The sequence below is a fragment of the Schistocerca serialis genome, chromosome 1 (assembly GCF_023864345.2).
Source record: "Schistocerca serialis cubense isolate TAMUIC-IGC-003099 chromosome 1, iqSchSeri2.2, whole genome shotgun sequence".
Lineage (NCBI taxonomy): Eukaryota > Metazoa > Arthropoda > Insecta > Orthoptera > Acrididae > Schistocerca > Schistocerca serialis.
In genome coordinates, this window is record NC_064638.1 from 846,728,901 (window position 1) to 846,750,914 (window position 22,014).

Sequence of the window (22,014 nt, forward strand, 5' to 3'; positions counted from 1 at the left end):
CTAAACGTGAGCGACAAGGTATTGTTAACAGATAACAGAAAGTGGTTCCTCTCCACTACTAGAAACACAAAACAAAAACAGAAAAGCGCTCGACTGTTGGATAGGACTTCTGAATCACCATTTGTTAAGAGTCAAGACCATGGTGACCCCAGAAAGTACTACTTCAAAGGCACTAAATTGGAAGATGGGCGATTACGTACGTGGTACTGGTCGGCACTGGATGAAAGCGTTTCCAGAGGTGCCTTCCGGACAGGTGCAGATGGGGATGTGATTAACTACATCGCACCGAGCATCCTGTCCACAAGTCCCTGGGCAGGGGTCAGCGCACTTGTTCCTGATGCAAGCTTTCGTCCTGTCACAGTCAGTACTCAACACACACTCTGGCCGGCAACCAGTGTATGGGTCTCCTTGATATTCCGGAAGGCAAGTACAACTGCCATCTCGGCATTCGGCGTTAGGCCCACAAGGCGATGGATTGCATGGGTCTGATTCCACAGGTTCTGAAACTGTAGGAATACCGAGAACACAGTCAGTACCACTGTAAGTTCCAATCTGTTGTTGCTAAGCCGCTATATTTATCACATGGCACAATGGCTCTATAAATTACAGATAGCTTACTTGGTGGCTTCGGGAAGCAGTTACTAAACGGGTCTCCAGTGTATCCCTCAGGGCATGTGCAAACTGGGGTGTGATTGATCACACTGCACTGTGCGCCAATGCCACACGACCCTGGACATGGGTCACGACACTTCTCCCTGATACAAGCCCTGTTGCTGGGGCACTCCGAGTTGATGGAGCACTCGGGCCGACAGTTTGGTGGAGCGCCAATGTAGTTTGCCAGGCACGAGCATGAAGGACTGCCACCTGTATCGCGACACTCAGAATATGGCCCACACGGCGATGGGATGCAAGGATTCACAACCACTGGGGCACTCGGCCTCTGAGGTGGAGCTAAAATGAGAAAGGAAACAACGTTCTAGGTCATTCCTGCGCTGTCACCAAGGCTATATTGCAACACACACACCAGAAAAACCTAATGCTCCAGAATCTTACGTGGAATTGGATGGCATCTGGCGAAGGCGTCTCCGGTATATCCTTGTTTGCAGCTGCATATTGGGCTGTGGTTGATCACCTGGCAGCGGGTATTGAGGCCACACGGCCCAGGGCAAGGGTCCACACACTTCTGGTTCACACAGGCTCGATTCTGCGGGCATTCAGAGCTAACCACACACTCCGGTCTGCATCCTGGTGGACTGCCAATGTACGACGGTAGGCACGAGCACACAGCCTGCCCATTCACTTGGCGGCATTGGCTGTTTGGACCACATGGCGATGGGTTGCATGGATCTCCCGGTTCAGCTACCACAGCTGTGCAATACAAGAGCTCGTCAGTCATATAAATACAATCGAAAGAAGACTTGCTTACAAAATAACTCAATCCAGACAGAGAAAAGATTTCAGAGGAAAGAATAATATAGAAGTTGGCTCCTTACGTTCGCTAGCCTGCACCGTGCAGTATCGGAACGGGTCTCCAGTGTATCCTGGCCGGCAAGTGCACGATGGCAGGTGATTGACAACCTGGCAGTCTGCGTTCGGGCCACATGTGCCAGGGCACGGGTCTTGGCACTTGTTACGGATACATGCCTTGTTGGGAGCACAGTCAGTGTTTACCACACATTCTGGCCGGCAGCCTTCGTATGGGTTGCCCACATACTCTGGTAGACAAGTGCAAGATCCGGCGCCATTCTGTTCCCTACACACTGCATTCGAACCACATGGCGACGGAGAGCAGGGCGTCGGTCTTTCCTGCGGCGCGGCCACAGCTGAAATCCACATGTTACATTTACTGTCGGTTACATTTACTCTCTGCACAAACGTGCATTTACAACCACACAAATGGAAAAGAAGTTAAATAGGACTCAATTCTTACGCTGCACAAAGCACTGAGAGAATGGGTCTCCAGTGTATCCAACTGCACACACACATGTAGGCGTGTGGCTGACCACTCGGCACTCTGCATTCGACCCACAAGCTCCTGGACAGGGGTCTTTGCACTTCTGCCCGATACAGGCCAGATGGCTGGCACACTCGCTGTTGCTGATGCACTCGGGCCGGCAGTTTGGAGGCGAGCCCTTGAATTCTGGCAGGCATGAACATGATGGGCTGTCTCCAGCTACCTTGCACTGAGCATTTGGACCACATGGTGAAGGCTGGCAAGGGTTCACTGGCTCGCTGACCACAGGGTTCTCAGCTACATGAGGGCAAAACGAATATGTGAGAACATTAACGCGGCACATCGACATAAAATTTACAAGGTACCAACTATGACATCAGTACAAAGCAAAACTTTCGTCAATCTGGTGCTTACGTATGGGCAGACATCTGGAGAACGGATCGCCGGTGTAACGAGGTGGACAGCTACAAATTGGGTTGTGATTGACCACCTCACAACGCGCTCCAATTCCACACGTTCCTGGGCAGGGATTCCTACATTTCTGGTTACTACATGCTTCGTTCTGGCTGCAATCGGAGCTCACGACGCACTCTGGTCTGCACGCCGGAGGACTTCCCAAGTATCCAGGTACACAAGAGCACACTGCCTGGCCATTAATCTCCCGACATTGGCTATTTGGTCCACATGGAGATGGCCGACATGGTAGTGTAACTGCAGGAGCTGCATAGGAACAAGAGAGCCCTTTGTCAGTCAGATGCATTAGTTAGAAGACATACACAGTACACAGAAGAACTTGAATCGTAGGAGGATGTTCTCTCTCCTCGAGTAACTATTTTATGGAAATAGACCCAGACACTATTCGGACGAGTCACTGGCAAACTTGACTTAGTCCTCAAATTTACGTCGTCAAGAACGAAGGACTCACCCTTATCCTATTCCACATCTCATATTACATGCTAAACGTGAGCGACAAGGTATTGTTAACAGATAACAGAAAGTGGTTCCTCTCCACTACTAGAAACACAAAACAAAAACAGAAAAGCGCTCGACTGTTGGATAGGACTTCTGAATCACCATTTGTTAAGAGTCAAGACCATGGTGACCCCAGAAAGTACTACTTCAAAGGCACTAAATTGGAAGATGGGCGATTACGTACGTGGTACTGGTCGGCACTGGATGAAAGCGTTTCCAGAGGTGCCTTCCGGACAGGTGCAGATGGGGATGTGATTAACTACATCGCACCGAGCATCCTGTCCACAAGTCCCTGGGCAGGGGTCAGCGCACTTGTTCCTGATGCAAGCTTTCGTCCTGTCACAGTCAGTACTCAACACACACTCTGGCCGGCAACCAGTGTATGGGTCTCCTTGATATTCCGGAAGGCAAGTACAACTGCCATCTCGGCATTCGGCGTTAGGCCCACAAGGCGATGGATTGCATGGGTCTGATTCCACAGGTTCTGAAACTGTAGGAATACCGAGAACACAGTCAGTACCACTGTAAGTTCCAATCTGTTGTTGCTAAGCCGCTATATTTATCACATGGCACAATGGCTCTATAAATTACAGATAGCTTACTTGGTGGCTTCGGGAAGCAGTTACTAAACGGGTCTCCAGTGTATCCCTCAGGGCATGTGCAAACTGGGGTGTGATTGATCACACTGCACTGTGCGCCAATGCCACACGACCCTGGACATGGGTCACGACACTTCTCCCTGATACAAGCCCTGTTGCTGGGGCACTCCGAGTTGATGGAGCACTCGGGCCGACAGTTTGGTGGAGCGCCAATGTAGTTTGCCAGGCACGAGCATGAAGGACTGCCACCTGTATTGCGACACTCAGAATATGGCCCACACGGCGATGGGATGCAAGGATTCACAACCACTGGGGCACTCGGCCTCTGAGGTGGAGCTAAAATGAGAAAGGAAACAACGTTCTAGGTCATTCCTGCGCTGTCACCAAGGCTATATTGCAACACACACACCAGAAAAACCTAATGCTCCAGAATCTTACGTGGAATTGGATGGCATCTGGCGAAGGGGTCTCCGGTATATCCTTGTTTGCAGCTGCATATTGGGCTATGGTTGATCACCTGGCAGCGAGTATTGAGGCCACACGGCCCAGGGCAAGGGTCCACACACTTCTGGTTCACACAGGCTCGGTTCTGCGGGCATTCGGAGCTCACCACACACTCCGGTCTACAGCCTGGTGGACTGCCAATGTACGACGGTAGGCATGAGCACACAGCCTGCCCATTCACTTGGCGACATTGGCTGTTAGGACCACACGGCGATGGGCTGCACGGATCTCCTGGTTCAGCTACCACAGCTGCGCAATAGAAGGGCCAGTCAGCCATAAAAATACAACCGAAAGAACAAATGGTTACCAAATAACTCACTCCACAGAGATAAAGTATTTCAGCAGAGAAATTGGTCCTTACGTTCGCTAGCCTGCACTGTGCAGTATCGGAACGGGTCTCCAGTGTATCCCGGCCGGCATGTGCACGATGGCAGGTGATTGACAACCTGGCAGTCTGCATTCGGGCCACACGTGCCGGGGCATGGGTCTTGGCACTTGTTACGAATACATGCCCTGTTGGGAGCACAGTCAGTGTTCACCACGCACTCTGGCCGACAGCCTTCGTACGGATTGCCCACATACTCTGGTAGACAAGTGCAAGATCCAGCGCCATTCTGTTCCCTACACACTGCATTCGAACCACATGGCGACGGAGAGCAGGGCGTTGGCCTCTCCTGGGGCACGGCTACAGCTGAAAGCCACAAGTCACAATTATCCTCTGCACGAACTTGCATCCACAATCGCACAAATACAAGAGAAATGACTCAGGAGTTCATTCTTACGTTGTACAAAGCACTGAGAGAACGGGTCTCCAGTGTATCCAACCGCACACACACACGTAGGCGTGTGGCTGACCACTCGGCACTCAGCATTTGATCCACAAGCTCCGGGACAGGGGTCTTTGCACTTCTGCCCCATACAGGCCAGATGGCTGGCACACTCGCTGTTGCTGACGCACTCAGGCCGACAGTTTGGTGGCGAGCCTTTGAATTCTGGCAGGCACGAGCAAGAGGGGCTGTCTCCAGCTACCTTGCACTGAGCATTTGGACCACAAGGTGACGGCTGGCAAGGGTTCACTGGCTTGCTCACCGGCGAATCAGCTGCATGAGGGAAAAACCAATGTGTGAGAAGAACAAAGTAGTAGCTTACATTGTTTTCTGATATGACAGGAAGAAATGTTTCATCAGTATGGTTCTTACGTATGGGCAGGCATCTGGTGAACGGGTCTCCCGTGTGGCGCGGTGGACAGCTACAGATAGGGTTGTGATTCACCACCTGACACTTAGCCCCAATTCCACACGTTCCTGGGCAAGGATTTCTACATTTCTGGTTGCTGCAGGCTTCATTCTGGCTGCAATCGGAACTCACAACGCACTCTGGCCTGCACGCCGGTGGGCTTCCAAGGTAGCCCGGCACACATGAACATACAGCCTGGCCGTTAATCTCCCGACATTGGCTGTTGGGACCGCATGGAGACGGGTTGCATGGCTGTGTTGCCACGGGAGCTGTGTAAAAAGACAATTGGAATTACTCCATTTACTCTGTCCAGTTTATCATTATTCTACTGAATTCGAAGATAGCGAACTACATTACATTTGTTGTGTATTTTCGTGTTATCAGCGAATTGTTCAATGCTCTTACGAACGATGTTGGCGTAATAAAAGTATACTCTTAAGAGAAATAAAAGTAGTATAGGCATGCGTATTCAAGTACAGAGATATCTACACAGGCATAATACGTCCTTGCGGATGGCAACACCTACATGAGATAATAAACGTTTGGCGTAGTTGTCAGATCGATTACTGGTCCTCCAATGGCAAGTTGTCTAGATGTAAGTGAGATTGAACGTCGTGGTATAGTTGGCTTATTAGGAATGGGACACAGCATCTCCGAGATAGCAACGAAGTGGGGATTATCCCGTACGACCATCTCACGTGTGTATCGTGATTACCAAGAATGCGGTAAAACATGAAATCTTCGACTTCGCTGCGGCCGGAGAAAGATCCTGTAAGAAGGGGGCTAACGACGACTGAAAGGAATCGTTCATCGTGACAGAAGTGCAACGCTTCCGCAAATTGCTGGAGATTTCAATGTTGGCCATCAATCAGTGTCAGCATGCGAACCTTTCAAAGAAAAATCATCGATATGGGCTTTGCAAGCCGAAGGGTCGCCCGTGTGCCCTGGATGACTGCACTACACTACTTTCCCAACGCCTCGCCTGAGACCGTAAACACCGACATTGGACTGTTGATGACAGGAAACATGTAGCCTAGTCGGACGAGTCTCGTTTCAAGTTGTATTGACCGGATGGTCGTGTAGAGGTAGGGAGATAACCTTACGAGTCCATGGACCCTGCATGTCACGAGGAGATTATTCAAGCTGGTGAAGGCTCTGCAACCGGCCGTTGCGGTCGAGCGGTTGTAGGCGCTTCAGTCCGCACCCGCGCTGCTGCTACGGTGGCAGGTTCGAATCCTGCCTCGGGCATGGATGTGTGTGATGTCCTTAGGTTAGTTAGGTTTAAGTAGTTCTATGTCTAGTGGACTGATGACATCAGATGTTAAGTCCCATAGTGCTTAGAGCCATTTGAACCATTTTGGAGGTTCTGCAATGGTGTGGAGCGTGAGCAATTGGAGTGATATGGGATACCTGATACGTCTCGATACGACTCTGATAGGTGACATGTACGTAAGTATACCGTCTGAACACATGAACCATTTCATGTCCATTGTGCATTCCGACGAACTTGTACAGTTACAGTAGGACAATGCGACACCCCACAGGTACAGATTAGCTGCAGAGTGGCTCCAGCAACACTCTTATGAGATTAAAAACATCCGCTGGCCACCAAACTCCCCAGACAGGAGTGCTGGGATGCATTGCAACGTGCTGTTCATAACAGATCTCCACCCTCTAAGACACCTACCGATTTATAGACAGCCCTGCAGAATTCATGGTGTCTATTTCCACCATCCCTGATTCATACATTAGTCCAGTCCATGCCACGTCGTGTTGCGGCAATTGTGCATATTCGCGGGGGCCCTACACCATATTACGCTGGTGTACCAGGTTATTTGGCTCTTCAGTGTATGTTAAACGTAGAGGATCGATAGGAAATAAGCGATGGTGGATGTACCTTGCCGTGTAGCACAGCATCCGGAGTGTGGGAGACAATCAGTAGCTTCTTGTGACACTCTGACGACGAGGAAGCTCTAACCATGCATAGCATGCAAGGCAGCTAACTTGCAAACTGTGTTGGCCTTAAGCTCAATGATGTAATCTAAAGTCCGCTTGTGTTTCAAATATCTTATGTAATATGAAAAACTTGTATGACCGAGGATATCAAGCACCACATGGGAACTTTCTTGCATAGTACAAGCAAAACCCAGGAGTTATTACTTGTGTTGAAATACTGGGACATCTACATCAGTAAATATACACCGTCTCGCATTGAGGTGCTAAGACACTAAGAAGTTTAGTTACGTCGAATAGCATTGTTGTGTATTTCAACAAATACTATGGGTGTTCGCATCAGTAATTAAGATAGCGAGGAGAAGGAGTTAATTCTAAATTATAGTTATTTATCTCGTTTAGCAGACCTCTTGCGTGAGCTGGAATGATGCATTCCCAACACTATCCAAGTGATTTTAGCCTTCAGCACCACAAGGCGTGGATAAAAGAGTAAACTACACAGTCTGCATTTTTTAAATTTTCATTATTTCCACCTGAATTGTCTTTCATATTCTTAGAAAATAAATTGTTAAAATAAAATCAAAACCTTTTTGATCTCGTATGAAAATCGGAATCGCTACACTGCAGGCAATTGAAGAATTATACTCACTCTCATCAGCGAACATCACAGCCTAACTTAGTCATTTTCGGCTGAAATTATTCAAACAAATTCACAAAAACTGTTCGAAATATAAATGATAAGATGTCAAACTTGATTAGCTTCAAATCAATTCTAACCACCCAACATAAATTCGAAAAAATGAATGTCAAAAAGCCTCATAATGTGTTTTCCATTCTTAAGGTGATATCTAACTTAATGCAGGTAAACCCACACATTTTTAATAGGGGTTGGAAAGGAACACATAGACCTGATGGAACAGGACAAGGAATAGTTCTTGTACAACTGAAAGTGCAACGACCGTCTGATTGAATGTATTACGTCCAAATGTAGGGAAAACAAACTTGCCTGTCCAACCACCTACCGACATCATGAGGAAAGACAAGTTTGATCTGGCAGGCCCTGAATTGTATAAGCCATGTTAGTTGCCTATGTTTCACCACCACTGCATATTTGTACCACAGAGCGTTTTATTGAAATAATGCAATAAGGCAAAGAAAACGGTGGGGCTACCATACACCTATGAGCCACTGTCCGTTTGGGATGCTTGACTACTGATTTAGCTCTGCAGCTCCACCGCTTTGATGTTGAAATGGAGCAGGAAAAAGCTGTGTGCGCAAAAAGCAGTGGAGCATGGCTATACACGCCGGTTTCTCGGAACTCACAGTTCAGTTGGCGAAGAGAGGGACGATCATCCATCTGCTGAGCATTAGAGACACAATAAAGCATAGAAGGAAGAATTTTCCTTGTATAAAGGTAAAACACGTTAGTCCTTTGGAAGTAACATATTGCGTAGTAAGGTAACATTCCAAAGACAACAGTGGTGATGATAACGATCACCATGACAAGGCGAGGCATAGCCGCTGAACGTTCCCAACCGTATGAAAGACAGCCGCCGAAAACCCCACAGTTTGGAAAGGTCTTCTTTATGAGCAAACCAACAGTGAATAAGAGAAATGAGAGCGTGACAGGTACATTTATATTTATTGTGAGAGAATTTCCATACGCGAATGTCCAGACCGTTCCTCCCAACCCCCACAACAGATGCTGACGGAGTAGATCACTATATATCTGGTACATACGTGGAATAGGCCGGCACTGAATGAAGGCATTTCCAGAGGTGCCTTCTGGACAGGTACAGATGGGGATGTGGTTGACTACGTCGCATCGAGCACCCTGTCCGCAAGTTCCTGGGCAGGGGTCAGCACACTTGTTCCTGATGCAAGCTTTCGTCCTGTCACAATCAGTACTCAACACGCACTCTGGCCGGCAACCAGTGTATGGGTCTCCTTGGTATTCTGGAAGACAAGTACAACTGCCATCTCGGCATTCGGCGTTAGGCCCGCAAGGCGAAGGATTGCACGGGTCCGATTCCACAGGTTCTGCAACTGTAAGCAATTTGAAGAACGAAGTGAGTTTGACGTGAACACAATCTGGAGTTTCTACTTCAACATGAAATTAATTTGAAATCATACTTTGCGTAGCTTAAGCTTTCTTACTTGTCGGTTTTGGGAAGCAGTTGGTGAATGGATCTCCTGTGTACCCCTCAGGGCATGTGCACACCGGGGTGTGGTTGATCACACTGCACTGTGCGCCAATGCCACACGACCCAGGACATGGGTCACGACACTTCTCCCGGATACAAGCCCTGTTGCTGGGGCACTCCGAGTTGATGGAGCACTCGGGACGGCAGTTTGGTGGAGCGCCAATGTAATTTGCCAGGCATGAGCATGAAGGATTGCCACCTGTATCACGACATTCAGAATACGGCCCACATGGTGATGGGATGCAAGGATTCACAACTACTGGGGCACTCGGCCTCTGAGGTGGAGCTAAAAAGAGAAAAGAAACAACGTTCTAGGTCAGTCCTGCGCTGTCACCAAGGCCATATTGCATCACACACACTAGAAAAACCCAAGGCTCCAGAAGCTTACGTGGAATTGGATGGCATCTGGCGAAGGGGTCTCCGGTATATCCTTGTTTGCAACTGCATATTGGGCTGTGGTTGATCACCTGGCAGCGAGTATTGAGGCCACACGGCCCAGGGCAAGGGTCCACACACTTCTGGTTCACACAGGCTCGGTTCTGCGGGCATTCGGAGCTCACCACACACTCTGGTCTACAGCCTGGTGGACTGCCAATGTACGACGGTAGGCATGAGCACACAGCCTGCCCATTCACTTGGCGACATTGGCTGTTAGGACCACATGGCGATGGGCTGCACGGATCTCCTGGTTCAGCTACCACAGCTGCGCAATAGAAGGGCCAGTCAGCCATACAAATACAACCGAAAGAACACATGGTTACCAAATAACTCACTCCACAGAGATAAAGTATTTCAGCAGAGAAATTGGTCCTTACGTTCGCTAGCCTGCACTGTGCAGTATCGGAACGGGTCTCCAGTGTATCCCGGCCGGCATGTGCACGATGGCAGGTGATTGACCACCTGGCAGTCTGCATTCGGGCCACACGTGCCGGGGCATGGGTCTTGGCACTTGTTACGAATACATGCCCTGTTGGGAGCACAGTCAGTGTTCACCACGCACTCTGGCCGACAGCCTTCGTACGGATTGCCCACATACTCTGGTAGACAAGTGCAAGATCCAGCGCCATTCTGTTCCCTACACACTGCATTCGAACCACATGGCGACGGAGAGCAGGGCGTTGGCCTCTCCTGGGGCACGGCTACAGCTGAAAGCCACAAGTCACAATTATCCTCTGCACGAACTTGCATCCACAATCGCACAAATACAAGAGAAATGACTCAGGAGTTCATTCTTACGTTGTACAAAGCACTGAGAGAACGGGTCTCCAGTGTATCCAACCGCACACACACACGTAGGCGTGTGGCTGACCACTCGGCACTCAGCATTTGATCCACAAGCTCCGGGACAGGGGTCTTTGCACTTCTGCCCCATACAGGCCAGATGGCTGGCACACTCGCTGTTGCTGACGCACTCAGGCCGACAGTTTGGTGGCGAGCCTTTGAATTCTGGCAGGCACGAGCAAGAGGGGCTGTCTCCAGCTACCTTGCACTGAGCATTTGGACCACAAGGTGACGGCTGGCAAGGGTTCACTGGCTTGCTCACCGGCGAATCAGCTGCATGAGGGAAAAACCAATGTGTGAGAAGAACAAAGTAGTAGCTTACATTGTTTTCTGATATGACAGGAAGAAATGTTTCATCAGTATGGTTCTTACGTATGGGCAGGCATCTGGTGAACGGGTCTCCCGTGTGGCGCGGTGGACAGCTACAGATAGGGTTGTGATTCACCACCTGACACTTAGCCCCAATTCCACACGTTCCTGGGCAAGGATTTCTACATTTCTGGTTGCTGCAGGCTTCATTCTGGCTGCAATCGGAACTCACAACGCACTCTGGCCTGCACGCCGGTGGGCTTCCAAGGTAGCCCGGCACACATGAACATACAGCCTGGCCGTTAATCTCCCGACATTGGCTGTTGGGACCGCATGGAGACGGGTTGCATGGCTGTGTTGCCACGGGAGCTGTGTAAAAAGACAAAAGGGGTTACTCCATTTTGTCTGTCCAAGCTATTACTATTCTACTCAACGCGAAGGTAGTGTATTACATTACATTTATTGTCTATTTTCGAGTTATCAACGTATTGTTCTATACTCGTACAAACGATATTGGCGTGGTCAAGATATATGGTAAGCGTAGAGGATCGATACGAAGTAAGCGGTGCTGGATGTGCCTTGCTGTGTAGCACAGCATCCGGAGAGCGCGAGACAATCAGTAACTTCTTGTGACACTCTGACGAAGAATCTCTAACCACGCATTGCATGTCATGCGTTAAGAACAATGGTGTAATCTAAGGTCCGCTTGTGTTTAAAATCTCTTACGTAATCTGGAGAATGCGTTTGACAGCAGATATCAAGAGCCACATGGGCAGTTTCCTCATAGAACCAGCAAAACCCGAGAGTTACTCTTTGTGTTGTATTACTGGGACATCTACATCAGTAAATACAGATTGTCTCACCTTGACCTGCTGAGATTCTGCCAAGTTTAGTTACGTCGATTAGCATTCTTGTGTGTTCCAGTAAATACTATCGGTGTTCGCTTCAATAATTAAGATGGCGAGGTGAAGGAATTAATTCTGAATTATAGTTATTTATCTCGTTTAGCTGACCTCTTGCATGAACTGGAATGATGCATTCCCCACACTATCCAAGTGTTTTTAGCCTTTAGCAACCACAAGGCACGGAGAAATGTTTAAACTTATCAGTCTACACGGACACTAACAAAACAGTGTCAGTGGCCGGTCTTCACTCTACCGGATGGTCATGTTCTTGAAAACCCATGTACTGGTATTTACCACGGTATCAAGACCGATCTTAATACGAACAGTATACACATGAAAATCTCGTTTAATAGATCTGCTGTTGAAGAATCGCCGCCAGAAGATGATTGAACTTGCATCGAGAATGTTGTCTCTCAGCTAGCGCAGTAACTGTAGCCTCTAGCACACTACAAATACATGTGAGCATTGAGAAAATTGTCAGGAAATATGTTCTCAAGCGAACTGAAGAGTACAGCTTGTTTTGTAAAGTGTTGATGCCTGATGCCTAGAGCTACTAGGATGTCGCTTGTCATTTGAGAATTCGATAGGATTGAAGAGGAACTTGACATTCCGCAATGACTTGATAGGCAAAGTGCTGAACACTAAAAACTAGGACAAAGGAGAGAGGAAACTCGCTGCTGTTATACACTCAGACTGACAAGAAGGTGGACCAGTCTTAAATATCACGGACGGGCCATCTCTTGGTAAGATTTGCTGCCTGTTGTATTGCATAGCACTGTGTTACTTCAGTCACGGCTTTGATATCAAGAGAACAGTTGCCTGAGATGCTCAAGAATGAAATCAATCAAGGCAAATCCGCAACAGCTCGCAGTACCATTACGAAATACAGACAGTGGCTCCCACGAAAGCGTCGACAGCAGATCTTCTAGCCGCAATTTGATTTTCTGTCGAAGCAGATATGTGTGTAGCAACCAAAGAATTCGCGAGGAGATGAGGCAAGAGAAGAACGGTACAAGTGTGCGCGACAGTCAAGGACGACAGACTCCCTTTCTCGTCAGAACGACATATTCTGCAGCTTCCACAGCAGACAACTACGTGGACACAGAAAGCTAAGTTCTAATCTCACTACATCTATCGACTGGTAACAATCCGAAACGCCACAACCTGCACACATTTAGGCCCATAATCCAGTTCTATTAATGCAAAGCTGCCTCGATAGATAGACAACGAATTTCACGCTTCAAAGAGTGACCACACAAATCCTGTTGTATAATTGCTGCTACTTGCACAATGAACACTTCAGTCGCATCTTTTCTAACAGAACGCAGAAAATGAGAAGAATGGACTCTCTCTTACCGGGACAGATACATTCCAGGCGAGTTGCACATAACGCTTTAAGGTGCTATTTAACTTCCTGCACGTAAACCCACACATTCTTAATCGGGTTTGGAAAGGAACACATAGACCTGATGAAAACGGACAAGATATAGTTCTTGTACAACTGAAAGTGCAACGACCGTCTGACTGAATGTATTACGTCCAAATGTAGGGAAAACAAACTTGCCTGTCCAACCACCTACCGACATAATGAGGAAAGACAAGTTTGATCTGGCAGGCCCTGAATTGTATAAGCCATGTTAGTTGCCTATGTTTCACCACCACTGCATATTTGTACCACAGAGCGTTTTATTGAAATAATGCAATCAGGCAAAGAAAACGGTGGGGCTACCATACACCTATGAGCCACTGTCCGTTTGGGATGCTTGACTACTGATTTAGCTCTGCAGTTCCCCCGCTTTGATGTTGAAATGGAGCAGGAAATAGCTGTGTGCGCTAAAAGCAGTGGAGCGTGGCTATACACGCCGGTTTCTCGGAACTCACAGTTCAGTTGGCGAAGAGAGGGACGATAATCCATCTGCTGAGCATTAGAGACACAATAAAGCATAGAAGGAAGAATTTTCCTTGTATAAAGGTAAAACACGTTAGTCCTTTGGAAGTAACATATTGCGGAGTGAGGTAACATTCCAAAGACAACAGTGGTGATGATAACGATCACCATGACAAGGCGAGGCATAGCCGCTGAACGTTCCCAACCGTATGAAAGACAGCCGCCGAAAACCCCACAGTTTGGAAAGGTCTTCTTTATGAGCAAACCAACAGTGAATAAGAGAAATGAGAGCGTGACAGGTACATTTATATTTATTGTGAGAGAATTTCCATACGCGAATGTCCAGACCGTTCCTCCCAACCCCCACAACAGATGCTGACGGAGTAGATCACTATATATCTGGTACATACGTGGAATAGGCCGGCACTGAATGAAGGCATTTCCAGAGGTGCCTTCTGGACAGGTACAGATGGGGATGTGGTTGACTACGTCGCATCGAGCACCCTGTCCGCAAGTTCCTGGGCAGGGGTCAGCACACTTGTTCCTGATGCAAGCTTTCGTCCTGTCACAATCAGTACTCAACACGCACTCTGGCCGGCAACCAGTGTATGGGTCTCCTTGGTATTCTGGAAGACAAGTACAACTGCCATCTCGGCATTCGGCGTTAGGCCCGCAAGGCGAAGGATTGCACGGGTCCGATTCCACAGGTTCTGCAACTGTAAGCAATTTGAAGAACGAAGTGAGTTTGACGTGAACACAATCTGGAGTTTCTACTTCCACATGAAATTAATTTGAAATCATACTTTGCGTAGCTTAAGCTTTCTTACTTGTCGGTTTTGGGAAGCAGTTGGTGAATGGATCTCCTGTGTACCCCTCAGGGCATGTGCACACCGGGGTGTGGTTGATCACACTGCACTGTGCGCCAATGCCACACGACCCAGGACATGGGTCACGACACTTCTCCCGGATACAAGCCCTGTTGCTGGGGCACTCCGAGTTGATGGAGCACTCGGGACGGCAGTTTGGTGGAGCGCCAATGTAATTTGCCAGGCATGAGCATGAAGGATTGCCACCTGTATCACGACATTCAGAATACGGCCCACATGGTGATGGGATGCAAGGATTCACAACTACTGGGGCACTCGGCCTCTGAGGTGGAGCTAAAAAGAGAAAAGAAACAACGTTCTAGGTCAGTCCTGCGCTGTCACCAAGGCCATATTGCATCACACACACTAGAAAAACCCAAGGCTCCAGAAGCTTACGTGGAATTGGATGGCATCTGGCGAAGGGGTCTCCGGTATATCCTTGTTTGCAACTGCATATTGGGCTGTGGTTGATCACCTGGCAGCGAGTATTGAGGCCACACGGCCCAGGGCAAGGGTCCACACACTTCTGGTTCACACAGGCTCGGTTCTGCGGGCATTCGGAGCTCACCACACACTCTGGTCTACAGCCTGGTGGACTGCCAATGTACGACGGTAGGCATGAGCACACAGCCTGCCCATTCACTTGGCGACATTGGCTGTTAGGACCACATGGCGATGGGCTGCACGGATCTCCTGGTTCAGCTACCACAGCTGCGCAATAGAAGGGCCAGTCAGCCATACAAATACAACCGAAAGAACACATGGTTACCAAATAACTCACTCCACAGAGATAAAGTATTTCAGCAGAGAAATTGGTCCTTACGTTCGCTAGCCTGCACTGTGCAGTATCGGAACGGGTCTCCAGTGTATCCCGGCCGGCATGTGCACGATGGCAGGTGATTGACCACCTGGCAGTCTGCATTCGGGCCACACGTGCCGGGGCATGGGTCTTGGCACTTGTTACGAATACATGCCCTGTTGGGAGCACAGTCAGTGTTCACCACGCACTCTGGCCGACAGCCTTCGTACGGATTGCCCACATACTCTGGTAGACAAGTGCAAGATCCAGCGCCATTCTGTTCCCTACACACTGCATTCGAACCACATGGCGACGGAGAGCAGGGCGTTGGCCTCTCCTGGGGCACGGCTACAGCTGAAAGCCACAAGTCACAATTATCCTCTGCACGAACTTGCATCCACAATCGCACAAATACAAGAGAAATGACTCAGGAGTTCATTCTTACGTTGTACAAAGCACTGAGAGAACGGGTCTCCAGTGTATCCAACCGCACACACACACGTAGGCGTGTGGCTGACCACTCGGCACTCAGCATTTGATCCACAAGCTCCGGGACAGGGGTCTTTGCACTTCTGCCCCATACAGGCCAGATGGCTGGCACACTCGCTGTTGCTGACGCACTCAGGCCGACAGTTTGGTGGCGAGCCTTTGAATTCTGGCAGGCACGAGCAAGAGGGGCTGTCTCCAGCTACCTTGCACTGAGCATTTGGACCACAAGGTGACGGCTGGCAAGGGTTCACTGGCTTGCTCACCGGCGAATCAGCTGCATGAGGGAAAAACCAATGTGTGAGAAGAACAAAGTAGTAGCTTACATTGTTTTCTGATATGACAGGAAGAAATGTTTCATCAGTATGGTTCTTACGTATGGGCAGGCATCTGGTGAACGGGTCTCCCGTGTGGCGCGGTGGACAGCTACAGATAGGGTTGTGATTCACCACCTGACACTTAGCCCCAATTCCACACGTTCCTGGGCAAGGATTTCTACATTTCTGGTTGCTGCAGGCTTCATTCTGGCTGCAATCTGAACTCACAACGCACTCTGGCCTGCACGCCGGTGGGCTTCCAAGGTAGCCCGGCACACATGAACATACAGCCTGGCCGTTAATCTCCCGACATTGGCTGTTGGGACCGCATGGAGACGGGTTGCATGGCTGTGTTGCCACGGGAGCTGTGTAAAAAGACAAAAGGGGTTACTCCATTTTGTCTGTCCAAGCTATTACTATTCTACTCAACGCGAAGGTAGTGTATTACATTACATTTATTGTCTATTTTCGAGTTATCAACGTATTGTTCTATACTCGTACAAACGATATTGGCGTGGTCAAGATATATGGTAAGCGTAGAGGATCGATACGAAGTAAGCGGTGCTGGATGTACCTTGCTGTGTAGCACAGCATCGGAGAGCGCGAGACAATCAGTAACTTCTTGTGACACTCTGACGAAGAATCTCTAACCACGCATTGCATGTCATGCGTTAAGAACAATGGTGTAATGTAAGGTCCGCTTGTGCTTAAAACTCGTACGTAATCTGGGGAATGCGTTTGACAGCAGATATCAAGAGCCACATGGGCAGTTTCCTCATAGAACCAGCAAAACCCGAGAGTTACTCTTTGTGTTGTATTACTGGGACATCTACATCAGTAAATACAGATTGTCTCACCTTGACCTGCTGAGATTCTGCCAAGTTTAGTTACGTCGATTAGCATTCTTGTGTGTTCCAGTAAATACTATCGGTGTTCGCTTCAATAATTAAGATGGCGAGGTGAAGGAATTAATTCTGAATTATAGTTATTTATCTCGTTTAGCTGACCTCTTGCATGAACTGGAATGATGCATTCCCCACACTATCCAAGTGTTTTTAGCCTTTAGCAACCACAAGGCACGGAGAAAAGTTTAAACTTATCAGTCTACACGGACACTAACAAAACAGTGTCAGTGGCCGGTCTTCACTCTACCGGATGGTCATGTTCTTGAAAACCCATGTATTGGTATTTACCACGGTATCAAGACCGATCTTAATACGAACAGTATACACATGAAAATCTCGTTTAATAGATCTGCTGTTGAAGAATCGCCGCCAGAAGATGATTGAACTTGCATCGAGAATGTTGTCTCTCAGCTAGCGCAGTAACTGTAGCCTCTAGCACACTACAAATACTTGTGAGCATTGAGAAAATTGTCAGGAAATATGTTCTCAAGCGAACTGAAGAGTACAGCTTGTTTTGCAAAGTGTTGATGCCTGATGCCTAGAGCTACTAGGATGTCACTTGTCATTTGAGAATTCGATAGGATTGAAGAGGAACTTGACATTCCGCAATGACTTGATAGGCAAAGTGCTGAACACTAAAAACTAGGACAAAGGAGAGAGGAAACTCGCTGCTGTTATACACTCAGACTGACAAGAAGGTGGACCAGTCTTAAATATCACGGACGGGCCATCTCTTGGTAAGATTTGCTGCCTGTTGTATTGCATAGCACTGTGTTACTTCAGTCACGGCTTTGATATCAAGAGAACAGTTGCCTGAGATGCTCAAGAATGAAATCAATCAAGGCAAATCCGCAACAGCTCGCCGTACCATTACGAAATACAGACAGTGGCTCCCACGAAAGCGTCGACAGCAGTTCTTCTAGCCGCAATTTGAATTTTCTGTCGAAGCAGATATGTGTGTAGAAACCAAAGAATTCGCGAGGAGGAGAAGCAAGAGAAGAACGGTACCAGTGTGCGCGACAGTCAAGGATGACAGACTCCCTTTCTCGTCAGAACGACATATTCTGCAGCTTCCACAGCAGACAACTACGTGGACACAGAAAGCTAAGTTCTAATCTCACTACATCTGTCGACTGGTAACAATCCGAAACGCCACAACATGCACACTTTTAGGCCCATAATCCAGTTCTATTAATGCAAAGCTGCCTCGATAGATAGACAACGAATTTCACGCTTCAAAGAGTGACCACACAAATCCTGTTGTATAATTGCTGCTACTTGCACAATGAACACTTCAGTCGCATCTTTTCTAACAGAACGCAGAAAATGAGAAGAATGGACTCTCTCTTACCGGGACAGATACACTCCAGGCGAGTTGCACATAACGCTTTAAGGTGCTATTTAACTTCCTGCACGTAAACCCACACATTCTTAATCGGGTTTGGAAAGGAACACATAGACCTGATGAAAACGGACAAGATATAGTTCTTGTACAACTGAAAGTGCAACGACCGTCTGACTGAATGTATTACGTCCAAATGTAGGGAAAACAAACTTGCCTGTCCAACCACCTACCGACATAATGAGGAAAGACAAGTTTGATCTGGCAGGCCCTGAATTGTATAAGCCATGTTAGTTGCCTATGTTTCACCACCACTGCATATTTGTACCACAGAGCGTTTTATTGAAATAATGCAATCAGACAAAGAAAACGGTGGGGCTACCATACACCTATGAGCCACTGTCCGTTTGGGATGCTTGACTACTGATTTAGCTCTGCAGTTCCCCCGCTTTGATGTTGAAATGGAGCAGGAAATAGCTGTGTGCGCTAAAAGCAGTGGAGCGTGGCTATACACGCCGGTTTCTCGGAACTCACAGTTCAGTTGGCGAAGAGAGGGACGATCATCCATCTGCTGAGCATTAGAGACACAATAAAGCATAGAAGGAAGAATTTTCCTTGTATAAAGGTAAAACACGTTAGTCCTTTGGAAGTAACATATTGCGTAGTAAGGTAACATTCCAAAGACAACAGTGGTGATGATAACGATCACCATGACAAGGCGAGGCATAGCCGCTGAACGTTCCCAACCGTATGAAAGACAGCCGCCGAAAACCCCACAGTTTGGAAAGGTCTTCTTTATGAGCAAACCAACAGTGAATAAGAGAAATGAGAGCGTGACAGGTACATTTATATTTATTGTGAGAGAATTTCCATACGCGAATGTCCAGACCGTTCCTCCCAACCCCCACAACAGATGCTGACGGAGTAGATCACTATATATCTGGTACATACGTGGAATAGGCCGGCACTGAATGAAGGCATTTCCAGAGGTGCCTTCTGGACAGGTACAGATGGGGATGTGGTTGACTACGTCGCATCGAGTACCCTGTCCGCAAGTTCCTGGGCAGGGGTCAGCACACTTGTTCCTGATGCAAGCTTTCGTCCTGTCACAATCAGTACTCAACACGCACTCTGGCCGGCAACCAGTGTATGGGTCTCCTTGGTATTCTGGAAGACAAGTACAACTGCCATCTCGGCATTCGGCGTTAGGCCCGCAAGGCGAAGGATTGCACGGGTCCGATTCCACAGGTTCTGCAACTGTAAGCAATTTGAAGAACGAAGTGAGTTTGACGTGAACACAATCTGGAGTTTCTACTTCCACATGAAATTAATTTGAAATCATACTTTGCGTAGCTTAAGCTTTCTTACTTGTCGGTTTTGGGAAGCAGTTGGTGAATGGATCTCCTGTGTACCCCTCAGGGCATGTGCACACCGGGGTGTGGTTGATCACACTGCACTGTGCGCCAATGCCACACGACCCAGGACATGGGTCACGACACTTCTCCCGGATACAAGCCCTGTTGCTGGGGCACTCCGAGTTGATGGAGCACTCGGGACGGCAGTTTGGTGGAGCGCCAATGTAATTTGCCAGGCATGAGCATGAAGGATTGCCACCTGTATCACGACATTCAGAATACGGCCCACATGGTGATGGGATGCAAGGATTCACAACTACTGGGGCACTCGGCCTCTGAGGTGGAGCTAAAAAGAGAAAAGAAACAACGTTCTAGGTCAGTCCTGCGCTGTCACCAAGGCCATATTGCATCACACACACTAGAAAAACCCAAGGCTCCAGAAGCTTACGTGGAATTGGATGGCATCTGGCGAAGGGGTCTCCGGTATATCCTTGTTTGCAACTGCATATTGGGCTGTGGTTGATCACCTGGCAGCGAGTATTGAGGCCACACGGCCCAGGGCAAGGGTCCACACACTTCTGGTTCACACAGGCTCGGTTCTGCGGGCATTCGGAGCTCACCACACACTCTGGTCTACAGCCTGGTGGACTGCCAATGTACGACGGTAGGCATGAGCACACAGCCTGCCCATTCACTTGGCGACATTGGCTGTTAGGACCACATGGCGATGGGCTGCACGGATCTCCTGGTTCAGCTACCACAGCTGCGCAATAGAAGGGCCAGTCAGCCATACAAATACAACCGAAAGAACACATGGTTACCAAATAACTCACTCCACAGAGATAAAGTATTTCAGCAGAGAAATTGGTCCTTACGTTCGCTAGCCTGCACTGTGCAGTATCGGAACGGGTCTCCAGTGTATCCCGGCCGGCATGTGCACGATGGCAGGTGATTGACCACCTGGCAGTCTGCATTCGGGCCACACGTGCCGGGGCATGGGTCTTGGCACTTGTTACGAATACATGCCCTGTTGGGAGCACAGTCAGTGTTCACCACGCACTCTGGCCGACAGCCTTCGTACGGATTGCCCACATACTCTGGTAGACAAGTGCAAGATCCAGCGCCATTCTGTTCCCTACACACTGCATTCGAACCACATGGCGACGGAGAGCAGGGCGTTGGCCTCTCCTGGGGCACGGCTACAGCTGAAAGCCACAAGTCACAATTATCCTCTGCACGAACTTGCATCCACAATCGCACAAATACAAGAGAAATGACTCAGGAGTTCATTCTTACGTTGTACAAAGCACTGAGAGAACGGGTCTCCAGTGTATCCAACCGCACACACACACGTAGGCGTGTGGCTGACCACTCGGCACTCAGCATTTGATCCACAAGCTCCGGGACAGGGGTCTTTGCACTTCTGCCCCATACAGGCCAGATGGCTGGCACACTCGCTGTTGCTGACGCACTCAGGCCGACAGTTTGGTGGCGAGCCTTTGAATTCTGGCAGGCACGAGCAAGAGGGACTGTCTCCAGCTACCTTGCACTGAGCATTTGGACCACAAGGTGACGGCTGGCAAGGGTTCACTGGCTTGCTCACCGGCGAATCAGCTGCATGAGGGAAAAACCAATGTGTGAGAAGAACAAAGTAGTAGCTTACATTGTTTTCTGATATGACAGGAAGAAATGTTTCATCAGTATGGTTCTTACGTATGGGCAGGCATCTGGTGAACGGGTCTCCCGTGTGGCGCGGTGGACAGCTACAGATAGGGTTGTGATTCACCACCTGACACTTAGCCCCAATTCCACACGTTCCTGGGCAAGGATTTCTACATTTCTGGTTGCTGCAGGCTTCATTCTGGCTGCAATCTGAACTCACAACGCACTCTGGCCTGCACGCCGGTGGGCTTCCAAGGTAGCCCGGCACACATGAACATACAGCCTGGCCGTTAATCTCCCGACATTGGCTGTTGGGACCGCATGGAGACGGGTTGCATGGCTGTGTTGCCACGGGAGCTGTGTAAAAAGACAAAAGGGGTTACTCCATTTTGTCTGTCCAAGCTATTACTATTCTACTCAACGCGAAGGTAGTGTATTACATTACATTTATTGTCTATTTTCGAGTTATCAACGTAT

General features: G+C 48.7%; 2 protein-coding genes across 2 annotated transcripts in view; both read right to left on the minus strand.

The window, feature by feature from the left end:
- The window catches only part of LOC126439847 (uncharacterized), a 604,845-nt gene that overhangs the window by 117,210 nt on the left and 465,621 nt on the right, over positions 1-22,014 (minus strand). Inside the window, 25 exon segments of the mRNA XM_050090598.1 lie at positions 201-506; positions 619-951; positions 1,054-1,368; positions 1,494-1,823; positions 1,931-2,251; positions 2,369-2,674; positions 3,111-3,416; positions 3,529-3,861; positions 3,964-4,278; positions 4,391-4,714; positions 4,812-5,129; positions 5,229-5,534; positions 8,959-9,264; positions 9,376-9,708; positions 9,811-10,125; positions 10,238-10,567; positions 10,659-10,976; positions 11,076-11,381; positions 14,216-14,515; positions 14,948-14,965; positions 19,889-20,221; positions 20,324-20,638; positions 20,751-21,080; positions 21,172-21,489; positions 21,589-21,894. Of these exon segments, the coding sequence (XP_049946555.1) occupies positions 201-506; positions 619-951; positions 1,054-1,368; positions 1,494-1,823; positions 1,931-2,251; positions 2,369-2,674; positions 3,111-3,416; positions 3,529-3,861; positions 3,964-4,278; positions 4,391-4,714; positions 4,812-5,129; positions 5,229-5,534; positions 8,959-9,264; positions 9,376-9,708; positions 9,811-10,125; positions 10,238-10,567; positions 10,659-10,976; positions 11,076-11,381; positions 14,216-14,515; positions 14,948-14,965; positions 19,889-20,221; positions 20,324-20,638; positions 20,751-21,080; positions 21,172-21,489; positions 21,589-21,894 (7,641 nt within the window).
- Positions 14,857-15,997, minus strand: LOC126485099 (neurogenic locus notch homolog protein 4-like). The gene is made up of 2 exons (XM_050108722.1): positions 15,495-15,997; positions 14,857-15,382 (listed from the first exon to the last, which is right to left on the minus strand). Exons 1-2 carry the CDS (start codon positions 15,865-15,867, stop codon positions 14,991-14,993), a joined length of 765 nt encoding a protein of 254 aa, XP_049964679.1. The 5' UTR covers positions 15,868-15,997; the 3' UTR covers positions 14,857-14,990.